The sequence below is a fragment of the Gekko japonicus genome, unplaced genomic scaffold (genome assembly GCF_001447785.1).
Source record: "Gekko japonicus isolate JY-2015 unplaced genomic scaffold, Gekko_japonicus_V1.1 scaffold25, whole genome shotgun sequence".
Classification (NCBI taxonomy): Eukaryota; Metazoa; Chordata; class Lepidosauria; order Squamata; family Gekkonidae; genus Gekko; species Gekko japonicus.
The window spans coordinates 262,853-277,676 of record NW_015171502.1 but is presented as its reverse complement, the minus strand read 5'-3'; the positions used below and the strand labels follow the sequence as shown (position 1 = coordinate 277,676).

Sequence of the window (14,824 nt, the reverse complement as noted above, 5' to 3'; positions counted from 1 at the left end):
CCGCCTCCTAGAGGCAGCCATTTTGTAGTGGTGCCCCCCCCCCCCACGCTGTGGCAGACTCCCAAAGGTGCCCGCAGGCTCAAAAACGGTTGCAGACCCCTGCTCTACAGCAACTTACAACTCAAAAGAAAACCACAACTTAAGGCTGTCGCTGAAAGGCAGGTAGACAACTGAAGGGGACGGGCCACAGCCCAGAGGTGGAACATCTGCTTCGATCACAGAAGGTCCCAGGTTTAGAGGGTAGCACCGTTTCAGGATTCTTATTAATCCCATACATAGGACGGTTAAATTTAATTATATTTTTCAGATGCTGAACTAAGAAGGGTAGGTTTATGTACAACACCATCTCTTATTGGAAGCCTACAAGTGTCAACTATTATTTTTTTTGTCTTATCTTTTATCTTTTCTTAATTATTGAGACTGAGGCGGACCTTAACCCCCACCAGGCTCTGTATTGCCTATTCAGACCGGCGGCAGCTCTCCAGGGTCTCAGGCGGAAGCCTTTCGTGTCACCTACTGCCTGGTCCTTTTAACCGGAGATACCAGGGATTGAATCAGGGACTGTCTGCATGCCGAGGCTCTTCCGCTGAGCCACAGCCCACCTTAAGAAGGCAAGGCAAAACGCCAATGGCGCAGTGGGAAACAGAAAACTTATTGTTTACTAATAAAGCCCCAAGCATTTGCCATGCTTCATTTGGTAGGAGATCTCTAACTGTGGAGATAAATACATTTAGAGACACCCCCCAAAAAAACCCCCAACCATGTGCCAAACACATAGGGGCTTTTAAAATTTTCTATTTTCCCCTTTAACAATGGCATTTTGTCTTGCCTTCTTTCGTCTTGGTGACTGAGGCAGCCCTTGTACTTAAGAACAAGGATGCCAGCCTCACAAACCAAAGGAAGGAGCAAGAATTTATGCAAGATGGATTAGAATCGCAACTAGGGATGGGCACAGACCTAATTTTTCCACGTACTGAGGCCCAGTTCATGAGCCCGGTCTGTGCACCCGCCGACATAGTCCTCCTACAACCGCATCGGAGGGGGGGGGGCGTGCAAAAGACACTTAAAAGGAATGTGTTCCCTTTAAATGGCCTTTGAAAAATGCACGGTGCGGAAGCGAAGGCTGAGCGGCGACTTCATCCACCCGAAAATGGGTGAACTCACCGCTCGGTCTTCACTCATGGGTCAGGCGGCTTTGCAAAAGCCATTTAAAATGGAAGTGGTACAATCCAAACGGACCCCATTCCCATCTGTGAATGTGGCAATTTCTGAGTCTGTAAACCCCACGGACCATCATTTTTCTGGACCGTGCCCATCCCTAATTGCAACTCATATGAAACCCAGGGTCCTGTGCTCGGGAGGTTGAGAACCCATTCCGCACAAGCATTTCTGCCCCCAGCCAAGTGCAGGACTCTGAGAACGCACCTGACGTCGTGGCCACCGAGCTGCGGGTGGTGGCGGTCACCGTGGAGTTGCTGCTGAGACCCAGGCTGCTGACGCTGCTCAGGTTGGAGGGGGCGCTGACCACGGGGGGCGCAGCCGAGACCGTGCTGGAGGAGGTGGAGAAAGTGCTTGCAGAAGAATGGAGGCCGGCATCGCTCTCCACGCTGGTGTGCTGCAAGGGGGGGGGGGCAGAGAAAGAGAGTGAGGGCTCTGGGAGGGGTGGCCACGAGGGCTCGCGGGAGGACAACCATACCCATGTCAGAGCGCTGCAGTTCAGCCAGCCACTGGTTCAGGATTGGCCGTATCCGGTTGCTGCTCTGCGCTTGCTCTTGCATACCCGCCACCCTGAGTAGCTATGGGCAAGCTAGGCAGGAAACTGGTAGGGTATGCGTGCCATAGCCCCCAAGGGCAAGGAACAGGAATAGGCAAATGGAACCCGCAGCAAGACCAACTGTAAGATGGGCAGCTGTGTTAGTCTGTCCGTAGCAGTAGAAAAGAGCAAGAGTCCAGCAGCACCTTAAAGACTAAGCAAATATGTGGCAGGGCAGAGAGATTTTTTGTGACTCACTGCTCACTTCTTCAGATGCTCAGCTGTGGCTCACAAAAGCTCACACCCTGGCACAAGTTTTGCACACATCTCACTGCCTTCCTCTCCTGCCCCCAATTGTCAACCCACAGCTTCCTTGAAACACAGCCCACTGTTTGCGTGAAAGCAGGAAATCCACATCCCCAGGATCAGGCAGAGGGATTCTTCTGCTTCTGACCTGTTTTATTTATTTTTCATCAGATTTAAACATCGCCCTCCCGGCCTTGTCTGTGAGAATAGCAAAGTACAGCCCACACAGCTCCCCAACCCCCCCAGCCTTCCCCAGGGCGCTTCTATCCGGCAAGGAGAGAACTATTTCCTCTCAATCAAGCAGAGTGGGTATTCTGGGACACCCTCACAGGAAACGATGCACTTTGCTTTCATCTATTCATATCCTGCTTTGCTCCACACTTCAGACACAAAACTGCTTTTAGAACATTGTTTTCCCTTCCTCCATTTTTCCACAACACCAGCCCTGCAAAGTAGGTTGGGTTGTGACAGGCCCAAAATCACTCAGAGAGCTTCAGTGGAAGGACTTGAACCTGGGTGGCCCAGATTCTATGCATCTGGAAGAAGGAAGAGGAGGAGAAGGAGGAGGAGATTGGATTTATACCTCGCCCTTCACTACCAGAGTCTCAGAGCGGCTTACAATCTCCCTTCCCCTCCCCGCAACAGACACCCTGGGAGGCAGGTGGGGCTGAGAGAGCTCTCTCGAGGACTGCTCTTGAGAGAACAGCTCTGAAAGAACTTGTAACTGACCCAAGGTTGCACCAGCAGCTACACGTGGAGGAGTGGGGAATCAAACCCCGTTCTCCCAGATTAAGAGTCTGCGCGACTAACCACTATACCAAACTGGCTCTCCACCCTGTGGACAGGGAAACGGAAGGGATATTCCTTTGCGTGCAAGAGATAGGTTGCCTAATACACAAGACGTAACCCCTTTTCGGAATGAAGCCTAGGAGAGCGACTCATGCAAAGAGTAAGAGAACACCACCCCCTAGACAGCCAAGCGGTAATAGGTGGCCAAGAGGTGGAACTTCAACGTCCCCACACCGGAATGCCAAATCCTTGGTGAGTCCCTACTCACCAAGAGAGTTGAAGTCGACGTGCGGCCAGAGGAAGTTGAGGAGGAGAGGCTGTTCTGCTGGGTGGGTAACGTGCTACGGAGAGGGAGAGGGACACAGGTCAATCAAGGCTGCTGTTTCGGGCATCACACACAGCCCCTCTGAACCAGACACTCCGCGCACTCAGTCCTTCCTTATGCAAAATGGAACTGAATTAATGCACAGTGGCCCCACTTGCACATTCCATGCAGCTGAACCTCCTACTTGTCTCCTCCTTAATTTTTCTTTTCTCACACCTGCCCTGATGATGGGTTCGATATTTATTATACCCCCCTTTCTTCCCCCATGAAGACCCAAAGTGGCTCATGTCATTCTTCTCTCCTCCGTTCCATCCTCACAACAACCTCGTGAGGTAGGTTAGGCTGAACAGGACTGACCCGTGGCCAACCAGTAAGTTTCCAGGGGAAAGTGGACACTTGAACCCAGGGACCTCCCCCAGATCCCTCACTCCGGCCACTACGCCATGTCTCAACGGTCTCTACACAGCCGGAATGCCCACACGAGGTCATGTGGGTGGGCCGCAGTGTTCCCTCTAAGCTGAGTTAGTGTGAGCTAGCTCACCCTTTTTTTGGCCTCCAGCTCACACCTTTTTGCCTCCGCTCAGGAAGGATGGGGCTCCGGAGCAAACTAATTTATGCAGCAGCCAAATCACTCGCTCACAACTTTAATGCCAGCAGCTCACAAAGTGGAATTTTTGCTCACAGGACTCCACAGCATAGAGCAGGGGGGTCGAACTCATTTGTTACGAGGGCCGGAACTGACATAAATGAGACTTTGTTGGGCCGGGCCGTGTGTGCCATAAAATGTAATGCCAGGTAGCGGAGATATAAACTTTATAAAGGACACAAACACAAAAGGGGTTTTCTTTTTCCTTATAATAAAAACATGCTTAAAGACATTAGCACTCCTGCAATATTTTGTTTATTTAACAGTGTCTGATAACTGACACCTCTTGCTCTGAATTGTTGCATGAAAATGTCTGTGCTGTTGCAATCTTGAGTATGGCTGTTCAGGTGTGCATCTGTAAGCTGCAAGCCTACGATGACGCAGCAGCAGCAGAACTGGAAGAAGAACCAGAAGACAGCCAGTTCCACTGCGGGGCTGATAGAAGCCCTCCGGGGGCCTCACCCGGCCCCGGGGCCACATGTTTGACACCCCTGGCTTAGAGGGAGCATTGGTTGGCCCCAGTCATTATTTTTGTTTCCTGTTCCGTGGAAAGCCCCACCGTTAGCATCTGTGAGACTCTGCCCACTGAGACTGCAAGGGGTGGCCCGCGGCCTTCTGGGAGGCGCCCAGCCGGCCCAGTCGCTACCTGCTGTGTTGCGTGGTGGCCGTGCTGGGGAGCTCCTCGGCGTGGTTCAGGCTGCTGAGCACCGAGGAGTGCTGGGTGGCCGTGGTGAGCAGGGAGGCCGCGGAGACGGTGTCGTTGAGCGGGGCTGTGATGCTGGGAGGGGCGGAGGGGGAGTCCGATTTCACTGTGGGGCCTGCGGAACCTGTTTGAAAAGAGACAGACGGACACAGAGAGGGTGTGAAGGGGCAAGGCTGCGGGCTCTGGAAAAGAGGAACACGGGCCCAGCGAGGTTCGGCAGCTAAAAACAGGTTGCTTACCAGTAACTGGTGATCTTCGAGTGGTTATCTGTGCATTCACACCAATGGGATCTAGTGCGCCTGCGCTGGATCTGCGCAGGCGCACTAGATCCCATTGGTGTGAAGCACAGAGACCACGAAGAAGATAAACAGGTTGCTTACCAGTAACTGGTGATCTTCTTCGTGGTCATCTGTGCATTCACACCAATGGGATCTACTGCGCCTGCGCAGATCCAGCACAGGCGCACTAGATCCCATTGGTGTGAAGCACAGAGACCACGAAGAAGATCACGCGGTGTTTACACAGCGCAACTCAAAATGCTTCACAAAAAGGGACTCCTGAAGTCGTTACCACAGGCCTGTAATGCAGGCCACTGCTATCCACCCACATTGAAAGGGGGCTGGAGACTGCAAGGACAGGAGCTCCTCCGGGGTGGGGTGGGGCATAAACTGCGTTCACGGCAGGGATGAGACCCGGTCTGCAGCTCTCAACAGGACACTGCCCTCTGCTGCACCACCACTACATAAACCCATGCCTGAAAGCCACACTGGCTGCTGCTCGGGTATTCTCCCCACCACACCCCCTGACGCTCAAGCGGTGCTTACCTTCAGCTGTCTGCGTGGTTTGCAACTGGGTGGGCGGCACAGAACTGAAGCCATTCTAAGAGACAGAGAGGGGGAAGGCACGGAGTCAGCTCCTGCAGGAATACACTTCGCTTCAACCCGGCTAGCTGCACCAAATATTTGCCCGACCCAGTACCCTGATCCTGGTGATAGTTAGCTCCAGAGTGCTGAACTTTCAACTTAGAATTCATTGTCAGGTGTTCTGACAATGAGAGACACTCTCAGGGATCAGGGCTAGATGCCCTACAGGTGGGGAATTGTGAATGATATTGACTCGAAGATGTTCCTTATGTTCTTACACTGAGCCTCAACATCCGCTATTTGTTTTGCTTTATGTTTTCATGCCCACCCTCACCCCCCTTCTGCCCCCGTAGAGCCACCGGGGCAGCTAACGAATTAAAACACACATCACAAAATCTCCCCTCAAAAGCCATTAAAAACAAAAAGACGCATCATTAAAACAATTAGAAGATGATGAGATTGGATTTATACCCCGCCCTTCACTTGGAGTCGCAGAGAAGCTTACAATCTCCTTTCCCTTCCCCTACCTACAACAGACAACCTGCGAGGCAGGTTGGGCTGACAGAGCTCTGAGAGAAACTGCTCTTTTTTCAAGAACAGCTCTGACAGAACGATGGCTTGCCCAAGGTCATCCAGCAGCTGTATGTGGACGAGTGGGGAATCAAACCTGGTTCCCCCAGATTAGAGTCCACACTCCTAACCACTATACCAAACTGGCTCTCCAAACAAGAGCTAAAGTAAAGACAAAACAAAGAAACCTGTATTTATTATCTTATATATTAGATGTTTTTATATTGAATTGTTGTTTTATTGTTGCAATCCGCTGTGAGACTTTGGGAAAAGGTGGAATAGAAATCTAATCAATAAAGAAACAAAATAAAATATAGAGGACCTTCTGACAGCAATGCTGATTCTGTGAACTTGGGCAAATCAGGAGAGGGAGGGCAGGAAGGGTTGCCTCAGTGCTTAGTTCTTGTGGCCCTTTCTTACATGCCCAGGGAAATGACGATCGCCACTTTGGGGTCAGGAAGCAATTTTTCCCCAGGCCAGTTTGGCTGGAGATCCTGGAGATTTTTTGTCATCTTCTGGGTGTGGAACAGTGGTCACTGCGGGTGTGGAGGGGGAGGAATTTGTGAATTTCCTGCATTATGCAGGGGGTTGGACTAGATGACCCCGGAGATCCCTTCCAACTCTATGACTGTACTCATGGGCACTCAATAAAATTGCTGAGCAGTTGGGTTAAAACGGATAAAGGGAAGTCCTTCTTCACCCAAAGAGGTGGTGGCAGCTACAAGCATGGACGGCTTCAAGAGGGAATTGGATAGACATATGGAGCAGAGGTCCATCAGTGACTATTATCCACAAGGTATAGATAGGAACTCTCGGTCTGGGCAAGTGATGCTCTGTATTCTTGGTGCTTTGGGGGGGGGCAACAGTGGGAGGGCTTCTAGTGTCCTGGCCCCACTGCCGGACCTCCTGATGGCACCTGGTATTTTTGGCCACTGTGTGACAGAGTGTTGGACTGGATGATCCAACATTGGTTTCTCTTATGTTCTTACTTCTGATGGTGGTAGAGAGTTCCACAGACCAACAGTCATCTCAAAAAAAGAGATACATTTATAATTGAAGCGCCAGTGTAGAGCTCTCGATCTTTAATGCAATTAACCAAGCCACGTCTGTTTCTTGCTGAACCTGGAAAGGACAACTGGCAAGGAGGTGTACCTCTGAGCAAGTGCCGAGTGCTTCTCCCGTTACCACCACCTGCCTTTATCTGTTAGGATTCAGAGCTTCCAAGGTGTGTGGGGGGGAATCAATGTGAAGCCCTCTAGAGCGACCACCTACCTTGGCCTGGATCAAGTCTTTCTGGGGTGAGGAGGAGATGGAGTTCGGGTATCGCCGGGTCTGGGTGGATCTCTGCTCGTACAGTGGTCCCTGAGCGCTGTTCTGGGAGGTATATGTTGCTGTAGGCATGGTGCTGCTCTGGTAACCCGACTCCTGGGTCTTGTTGGACGAAATCGTGGACAGAGACTCGCTGAAGAAGAATCATAGAATCATAGAATGTTAGAGTTGGAGGGGATCTTGCAGGTCATCTGGTCCAACCCCCTGCACCCTGCAGGAGCATAGCTGAAAGATAGCCCTACAACATACCCAGAAGATGGTCATCCAGCCTCCGCTTGAAAACGTCCAGCGAAGGAGCACCCACCACCTCCCGAGGCAGTCTCTTCCACGGTTCAACCACTCTTACAGTTAGGAAGTTTCTCCTGATATTTAGTCGATATCGACTCCCTTGTAATTTCCACCCATTAGACCTAGTCTTGCAATCCGGAGCAAGGGAGAATAGATCTGCTCCATGTTCTACATGACAGCCCTTCCGATACTTGAAGACTGCAATCATGTCCCCTCGAAGCCTTCTCTTTCCCAGGCTAAACAGACCCAACTCTTTCAGCCTTTCCTCAAAAGACTTGGATTCCAACCCTCTCACCATCCTGGTTGCCCTCTTCTGGACACGCTCGAGCTTGTCAACATCCTTCCTAAAATGTGGTACCCAAAACTGGACACAGTACTCCAGGTGAGGCCTGACCATAGCAGAATAGAGTGGAACTAACTACCACCTCCCGTGATCTGGACACAATGCTTCCGTTAATGCATCCTAAGATTGCATTAGAGAAGCGTCCGCGGCTGAAGTCAACGTGCCTGCCGGAGGTGAAGATCGGCAGAACGGCAGGTAGCAAGATGATGAAAGCCTCGGCCTGCCTGTGAAGTGGTTTCCGTGATACGAGCTACCTTTTGCTCTGCTCAAATTTCATGCCCTTTTTAAACGAAACTCGGGAAATCTGGAGCGAGGAACTCGCTGTCTGAGCGCTGCGGGCAGCGGGCCAGCCACTGACCTTGGCGTGACCAAATCTGCCAGTGAACCCGGGACTTGCTGTGGCATACCTTGTCCCCCCTTTATGGCTAGGAGGGAGCCAGAAAAGGGCCTGCCGGTATGCAGCCGAGTGGCTCAGGGCAGCCAGAAAAGGGTCTTACCAGTATGCAACCGAGCGGAACAGAACTGCTGTAATCTTAAAATGTTAACAAATGAATAGAAAAAAGAACACAGACATGAGAATCCAATCGAATAGCCTAAGCTAAATTCTGTATGCTTTTTTAACAATGTTCAAAGACAAGTCTAAGTGGGATTTTTTTGGTTTTTGTGCTAGGATATATTCATAAGGAAGACTGCACAAACTATACTGATGAAGAAATGAAACGCCTGAGAGACTGCCTTGGATCTGCGTTAGCAGTAGTTCAATTTAAAGAGTTTAAGGACTGCCACGCCTATTTGGACATATTGGCGAGTTCTAAGCCTTGCCAAGCTTATTTCGGTACATAGCGGATGTTCCATGGCTTTTGAAAATATTCAAAATGATTCAAGGTTAATATCTTTACTGATACCATTGTCTAAAAAGGACCTTTTTCACTTCGGTGACTTTGTAAATACACCCCCCACCCGGTCTTGTAATTTATGAGCTTTCTATCTTCTGATTGGTTTATGTTATTGTATTTTTTTTTCTTTGTGTAAGTATGAAACAGAAGAAGAAGAAGAGGAGGAGGAGGAGGAGGAGGAGGAGATTGGATTTATACCCTGCCCTTCACTTGGAGTCTCAGAGCGGCTTACAAACCCTTCCCCTCCCCACAACAGACACCCTGTATGGTAGGTGGGGCCAAGAGAGCTCTCCCGAGGACTGCCCTTGAGAGAACAGCTCTGAGACAGCTTGTTACTGACCCAAGGTCACGCCAGCAGCTGCAAGTGGAGGAGGTGGGGAATCAAAGCCGGTTCTCCCAGATTAGAGTCCGCACACTTAACCACTACACCAGACTGAAACTTAACCACTACACCAAACAGAAAATTGGATGTTAGAATGAATACTTATGAACATTTCATAATACAAAAAAGAACCCCACTTAGACTTGTCATTTGAATATTTATTGTTAAAAAAACATACAGCATTTAGCTTAGGCTATTTGTTTGTAATCTTCAAATGGCCAACGGGCAGTGCAAGACCCTGCGTGGCTCCAGACTGCTGCTGAGTGAGGCTTCCTGTGTTAATGAGCGGCCGTTCACTCGTACAGCTTAGAGGGAACAGTGAGCCACAGGTTAGAATCTCTGGAGCGCTCCACCTATTCCCTACCAGCTGCTTGGCTCCGAGTTCCCTTTCTTCTACCCTACCCTTGAAAACCTTTCACAAGCCCTGCTGCCATCTTTGTATGCTGTGGCTCTATCGTTTTTTTTAAAAAAAATACTCTCCAGGTATTGGGAAGATCTCAGACCGAGCCCCCAATCAGAGACGAGGGAACCGCAGGAGCTCAAATACTCAAAATCAACACTACAAGAAAAACACGCTAAACAATGAGAACGGATCAAAGGAAGTCCTTCTTCACCCAAAGAGTCATTAATGCATGGAATTCACTGCCACAGGAAGTGGTGGCAGCTACAGGCACAGACAGCTTCAAAGGGGATTGGATAAACGTATGGAGCAGAGGTCCATCAGTGGCTCTTAGGTCACAAGGTACAGATGGAACCAGTCTGGGGCAAGTGATGCTCTGCATTCTTGGTGCCCGGTGTGGCAAGAGTGGGAGGGCTTCTGGAGTTCTGGCCCCCCTGGTGGATCTCCTGATGGCCCCTGGGTTTGGGCCACTGTGTGACACAAGAGTGTTGGACTGGATGGGCCACTGGCCTGATCCAACATGGCTTCTCTAATGTTCTTAATTCCACACACCCCTCCACATCATAAAGTAGCTGCAGGCGGAGCTGCCCGTCCCTTACACGAGAGAAACCTGGCCTTCGCTGTGGTGCAAGAGGGCACCCCTGGACGCGCGCAGGGACTCACCTCGCCGTACTTGTGTACAGGCTGCTCGGAGGCTGGCTTGCGGAGGCACTCGTGGCCGGAGTGGGTTCGTACTCCGAGAGGACGGGCTCCGAACCGAACTGCAATGCCCCGAACTGCAAGTTGAGTCCCGAGATATCCGCGGAGCCGGGCATCTCCACCGCCAAAGCGGGAATCTGAAGATGACACAGGGAAGGCTGTTACAGGATGCTGTAACAGGACGCTGGGCTAGCTGGACCTCTGGTCGGATACAGCGAGGCTCTGCTGATGTTCTTATGTACGGCAAGTGCATGGGGTGGCACTGAGCCTGACGCCTCCTGCTCTGTAAAAGTCTCTTGGCACCTCGCCGGTGCTCCCAGAGAAAAGGGAGTCCTAGTCTACGACCAAGGAGAAGCCTTGCCGACAGGTCTAAACTGGCCATGTGGGCCAGACAAGGAACCAACAATATTTACTTGAGAGGCGAGAGAAAGACGGCCAGGGGAAGAAGGAGGGCCTTTTCTTCGCTGCCAAGTAGCAGGCAGCTTATGGCCGAGGGTTTTCAAGGCAAGAGAGAAAACAGAGGCGGGTTTGCCATTTGCAGCCTCGGTGGAGCGACTCTAGACTTCCATGGCGGTCTCCCATCCAAATGCTAACAAAGGCCTTGCTTAGCTTCAGATATCTAACTAGCCTGGGACATCCAGACCCAGCCGAAGCCTTCATCTTTAATAAGAGATCACATGATGTGGAGGAAGACCCTCTCTGTGTTACTGAGGACGTATTCATCCTTATTCATTATTCTGTGCCTAGTTCCCTGCGTGGTGGCCAACCTAAAAATGGCTGCACAGCCTCAGACAGCACACAGAGGCTCACATAAAAAGAACTGTCTATCATCCCTGTACTGTGAAAACTAGTACGTCAAGGAGGAAACTTATCAGCCTGATTCCTGGGCATGCGAGGATTCTATGTACACAGGTCCCTCTGTGGAGGAGGGAAAATCCATCATGCACGCTTCCACCACCACCACTACCCAGCCCCAAATGGTACAGCCTAGATAGGATTACTGCCTCGGGGGAACCCACATATTCAAGAACACACTTGCTGCCTTCCTGAGAATGCACACACGGCAAGAAAAATACAGTTGTCGTGGGCCAGATCCCCATGGGAGAGCATCCGCTGTGCATACTGGAGGTCCCCAGCTCAGCCCTGGGCATCTCCAGTTAAAGATGAAGAAGAGGAGATTGGATTTGTACCCCGCCCTTCACTATCCAAAGGAGTCTCAGAGCAGTTTACAATCTCCTTTCCCTTCCCCTCTCCACAACAGACACCCTGTGAGGTAGTCGGAGCTCAGAGAGCTCTCTCGAGAACTACCCTTGAGAGAACAGCTCTGAGAGAACTTGTGACTGACCTAAGGTCACACCAGCGGCTGCATGTGGAGAAGTGGGGCATCAAACACAGTCCGCCCTCCGCGCTCCTAACCACTACACCAAACTGGCTCTCAGGAAAAAGACCCGTCTGATGCGAGAGCCACTGTCAGTTAGAGAAGGCAACGCTGAGCTAGGATGGACCGAAAGACTGACTCCGCACAATGCAGCTTCGTGCATTCAGGACTTTCATTCAGCAATGACTGTCAGCCATGATGGATTTCTCTGCTCCCAGGGAGCTTCCAATTCCAGGGCTCTCCAGGAGACGGCTGATGCCACGCCCCCCCCCCCAACAGGACTGGACAGAAAGCCCTCTGCCCTGCTGCTCCCACAACCACACTCAAAACACCAAAGCGAAGACAAAGGGGCCTTTCCCAGCCTCCCTTCTCCAAAGAAAGGTTTGGCTATTGTGTCTTCCCCATCAAAATATAGCGGGAATATTTCCAGTATAAGCTAGATAAGATAAACAAACTGGAAATATTACAGCCGCTAATGTCCCTAACTGACCGGGGGGTGGGGTGGGGATCTGTTGCAGAAGCTGCAGCTTTAACTGCATTTATGCGTTTCAACAATGCTTTCAATTGCACATATTTGTGTTCTGCAAGCTGTCTTGGGCACAGCAGAGAGGCGCAATGTAAATATGTTAAATAAAAGCTGCAGAACTGCTTGTCTACCGCCTGTGGCCTCCAGAAGCCTCCCTAGACGCATGTTAGGGATCCCTGTTCTAGACAAACTTCTACCCTGACAGCCGCTTTTTACTATGTCGACACACCTGCACACATAGGAGTCACTGCCAGATATTCCTGGACTGGTGCCACGTGAACAAAAGGCCTCTTTGCATACACCAAGACCTTTTTTTCCCCAGAAAGGCACGCAGGTGTCCGAATGTGTACCAAGGCCACACCCTTCAACCTGGACACTCGGAACACTAACGCTGCAGGTATGCAAACCACCACTCATCCAGTGACCGGAAGAAACCGATCCCCTAAGCGGCGCCTGCACAGTGAGCTCAACTGCACGGGCCAAGGGAGCTTTGACTGTTCAAACCTTATCCCTTGGGAAAGTTGTCGGTCTCTAAGGTGCTACTAGACTTGAATCCAGCTCTTCTACTGGAGATGGACACAGCTAACCCTTTGAAATCATGCTAAGCTCAGACATTGTTGCACCGGTACCACTATTTTGGCTGCATGCAAACCAGGCAGGGCTGCTGCCATGCTGGGACAAATGCAGCCAGAGCATGGAGATCTCGCCCAGCTCCTCTCTGCTTTCTGGGCAAGGAGCAAACAGGGGCAGCTACCATGTGTGGCCTCTTATCTGCAACACCACCCGATACCCACCACACAGATCCTAGGGTTGAACCTGGAACTTAAGGAGCAACCTCCACTCCACACACAGATCCTAGAATTCATTGCCGCAAGGTGCAGCACTGGCCAAAGGGGGTTTCTGTAAATCTGCAGGAGGGATCCTCATGGTCAAAAGGAACCCTTCGGGTTCAGAGATGCCAGATCGTGAGAGGGAGGGCAGGAAGCGATGAGCTCGGCTCTTCTGGCCTTTTCTCGTATGCCCAGGGTAATGCCGGTCAACACTTTGGGGGTCAGGAAGGAATTTTCCTCCCGGCCAGATTGTCCCAGGCATCTTGGGAGTTTCTTTGCCTTCCTCTGGACATGGCCACTGGGGGAGTGGAAGGGGGCGCGGGCAGCAGCTATGAATTCCCTGCACTGTGCAGGGGGTTGGACCCAATGACCCTTGAGGTCCTTCTCCAGCTCTGTCTAGGACTGCCTCTGGACCCCACTGGGGGTGCCAAACAGCAGGGGAAGGTTGTTGCCTGCAAGCTCTGACTGTGGGTTTCCTGGAGGAATCTGACTAGCCCCTATGGGGCACAGGATGCCGGACTAGCCAGGCTTTTGGCCTGATCCTGCAGGTCTGCTTTCACGGCCCGGGGCTCTGCCCTGGAAGACGTGCTGGGAGCGAAAGGAGCAAAAATGAAACTACAGAGGGTTGGTGCCCTGCCCCGCCTCGGCAATGCCTCGCCACTGCACCCTCTGTCAAGCCTCGCATTTGCCCCCACCGCGCACCTCCAGGTCCCCGGCTGCCTCCTTACCTTTGATGTCAAGGACGCCTTCTTCTTCTGCTGCTTCAACTTCTGCTGGGCCGGCTGGGGGCTGGAGGACTGGTTGTCCGAGGAGCCCGGGGACATCTGAGGGACGGGGTTGGTTTTGCTAGCCAGGGGGGCAGAGGGGGGCGGCGGGGCCGTGACGGAGGCCGTCACTGCGGGGGCCTTGTCCTGCAGGAACACGTCCATCATGGCCGAGGTGGGCGGGAAGGCCTGGCGCTTGGCGAACGGGCTGTGCACCGCGGGATCCGACGCGTTCTTCAGATCTGCCGTGCCAGAAGGGAAAAGAAAGTTCCAACTCCGCTTTACCTCCGCAGCCCGGCCCGGCGATTCCCGGCTTGCGCTTCCACGGAGTGCTCGGCACTAAGAGCGCTTGCGCAGAATTGTGAGTGCTTCACCCCGATGGCCTTGCAGGTGACATTTTTCGCCACCGAGTCACGGCTGAGTTATGGCGACCCCACAGAGTTCACGAGGCGAGAGACACTCAGAGGCGGTTTTTGCCATTACCTGCCTCTGCGTCACGACCCCGGTATTCCTTGGAGGTCTCCCATCCAACTACTAGCTTCCGAGATCTGCGGAGATCGGGCTAGCCAGGTCTGGGCTTAGGATACAGCACAGGATACTTCACAGCAGGCTCTCCTCCCGGCTTAATGAACACGTGACGTGCACACACACACACAGACTGATTATGGAGGAACCTATTTATTCTATTCTTTCATACCCTGGCCTTTCTCCCCAGTGTGGACCCAAAGCGGCTCACTGCATTCTCCTCGCCTCCTTTTTATCCCCACAGCAGCCCTGCGAGGTGGGCCAGGCTGAGAGAGTGCGACTGGCCAAAGGTCACCCCATGAAGCTTCTATGAACCCATCTAGCTACCACGGAGAGAAGCACCGACGGCTCTGGATCCAAAAGCAGGCAAGCAGAGCTCGGCAATGGGAAGGAACCTTCCTACCGCCTTTCTGCTGCTGCTGCTGCCCACTGAACCCCCTGAAATTCTGCTCCCAGGATCAGAAGACCCCCACCCCAACAGATATGATGTGGCTGGGGGACGGGGGGGG

The 14,824-nt window shown here is 52.0% G+C and overlaps 1 protein-coding gene across 7 annotated transcripts in view; it reads right to left on the bottom strand.

Moving 5' to 3' along the window:
* Positions 1-14,824, bottom strand: part of UBAP2L (ubiquitin associated protein 2 like) — an 81,529-nt gene that overhangs the window by 27,611 nt on the left and 39,094 nt on the right. For all 7 annotated transcript variants that reach the window (XM_015419152.1, XM_015419151.1, XM_015419154.1 and 4 more), the window contains 7 exons: positions 13,755-14,032; positions 10,257-10,429; positions 7,228-7,417; positions 5,347-5,401; positions 4,466-4,646; positions 3,117-3,189; positions 1,426-1,615 (listed from right to left, as the gene is read on the bottom strand). In XM_015419152.1, the coding sequence (XP_015274638.1) occupies positions 1,426-1,615; positions 3,117-3,189; positions 4,466-4,646; positions 5,347-5,401; positions 7,228-7,417; positions 10,257-10,429; positions 13,755-14,032 (1,140 nt within the window). The remainder of the gene's footprint in view (positions 1-1,425; positions 1,616-3,116; positions 3,190-4,465; positions 4,647-5,346; positions 5,402-7,227; positions 7,418-10,256; positions 10,430-13,754; positions 14,033-14,824) is intronic.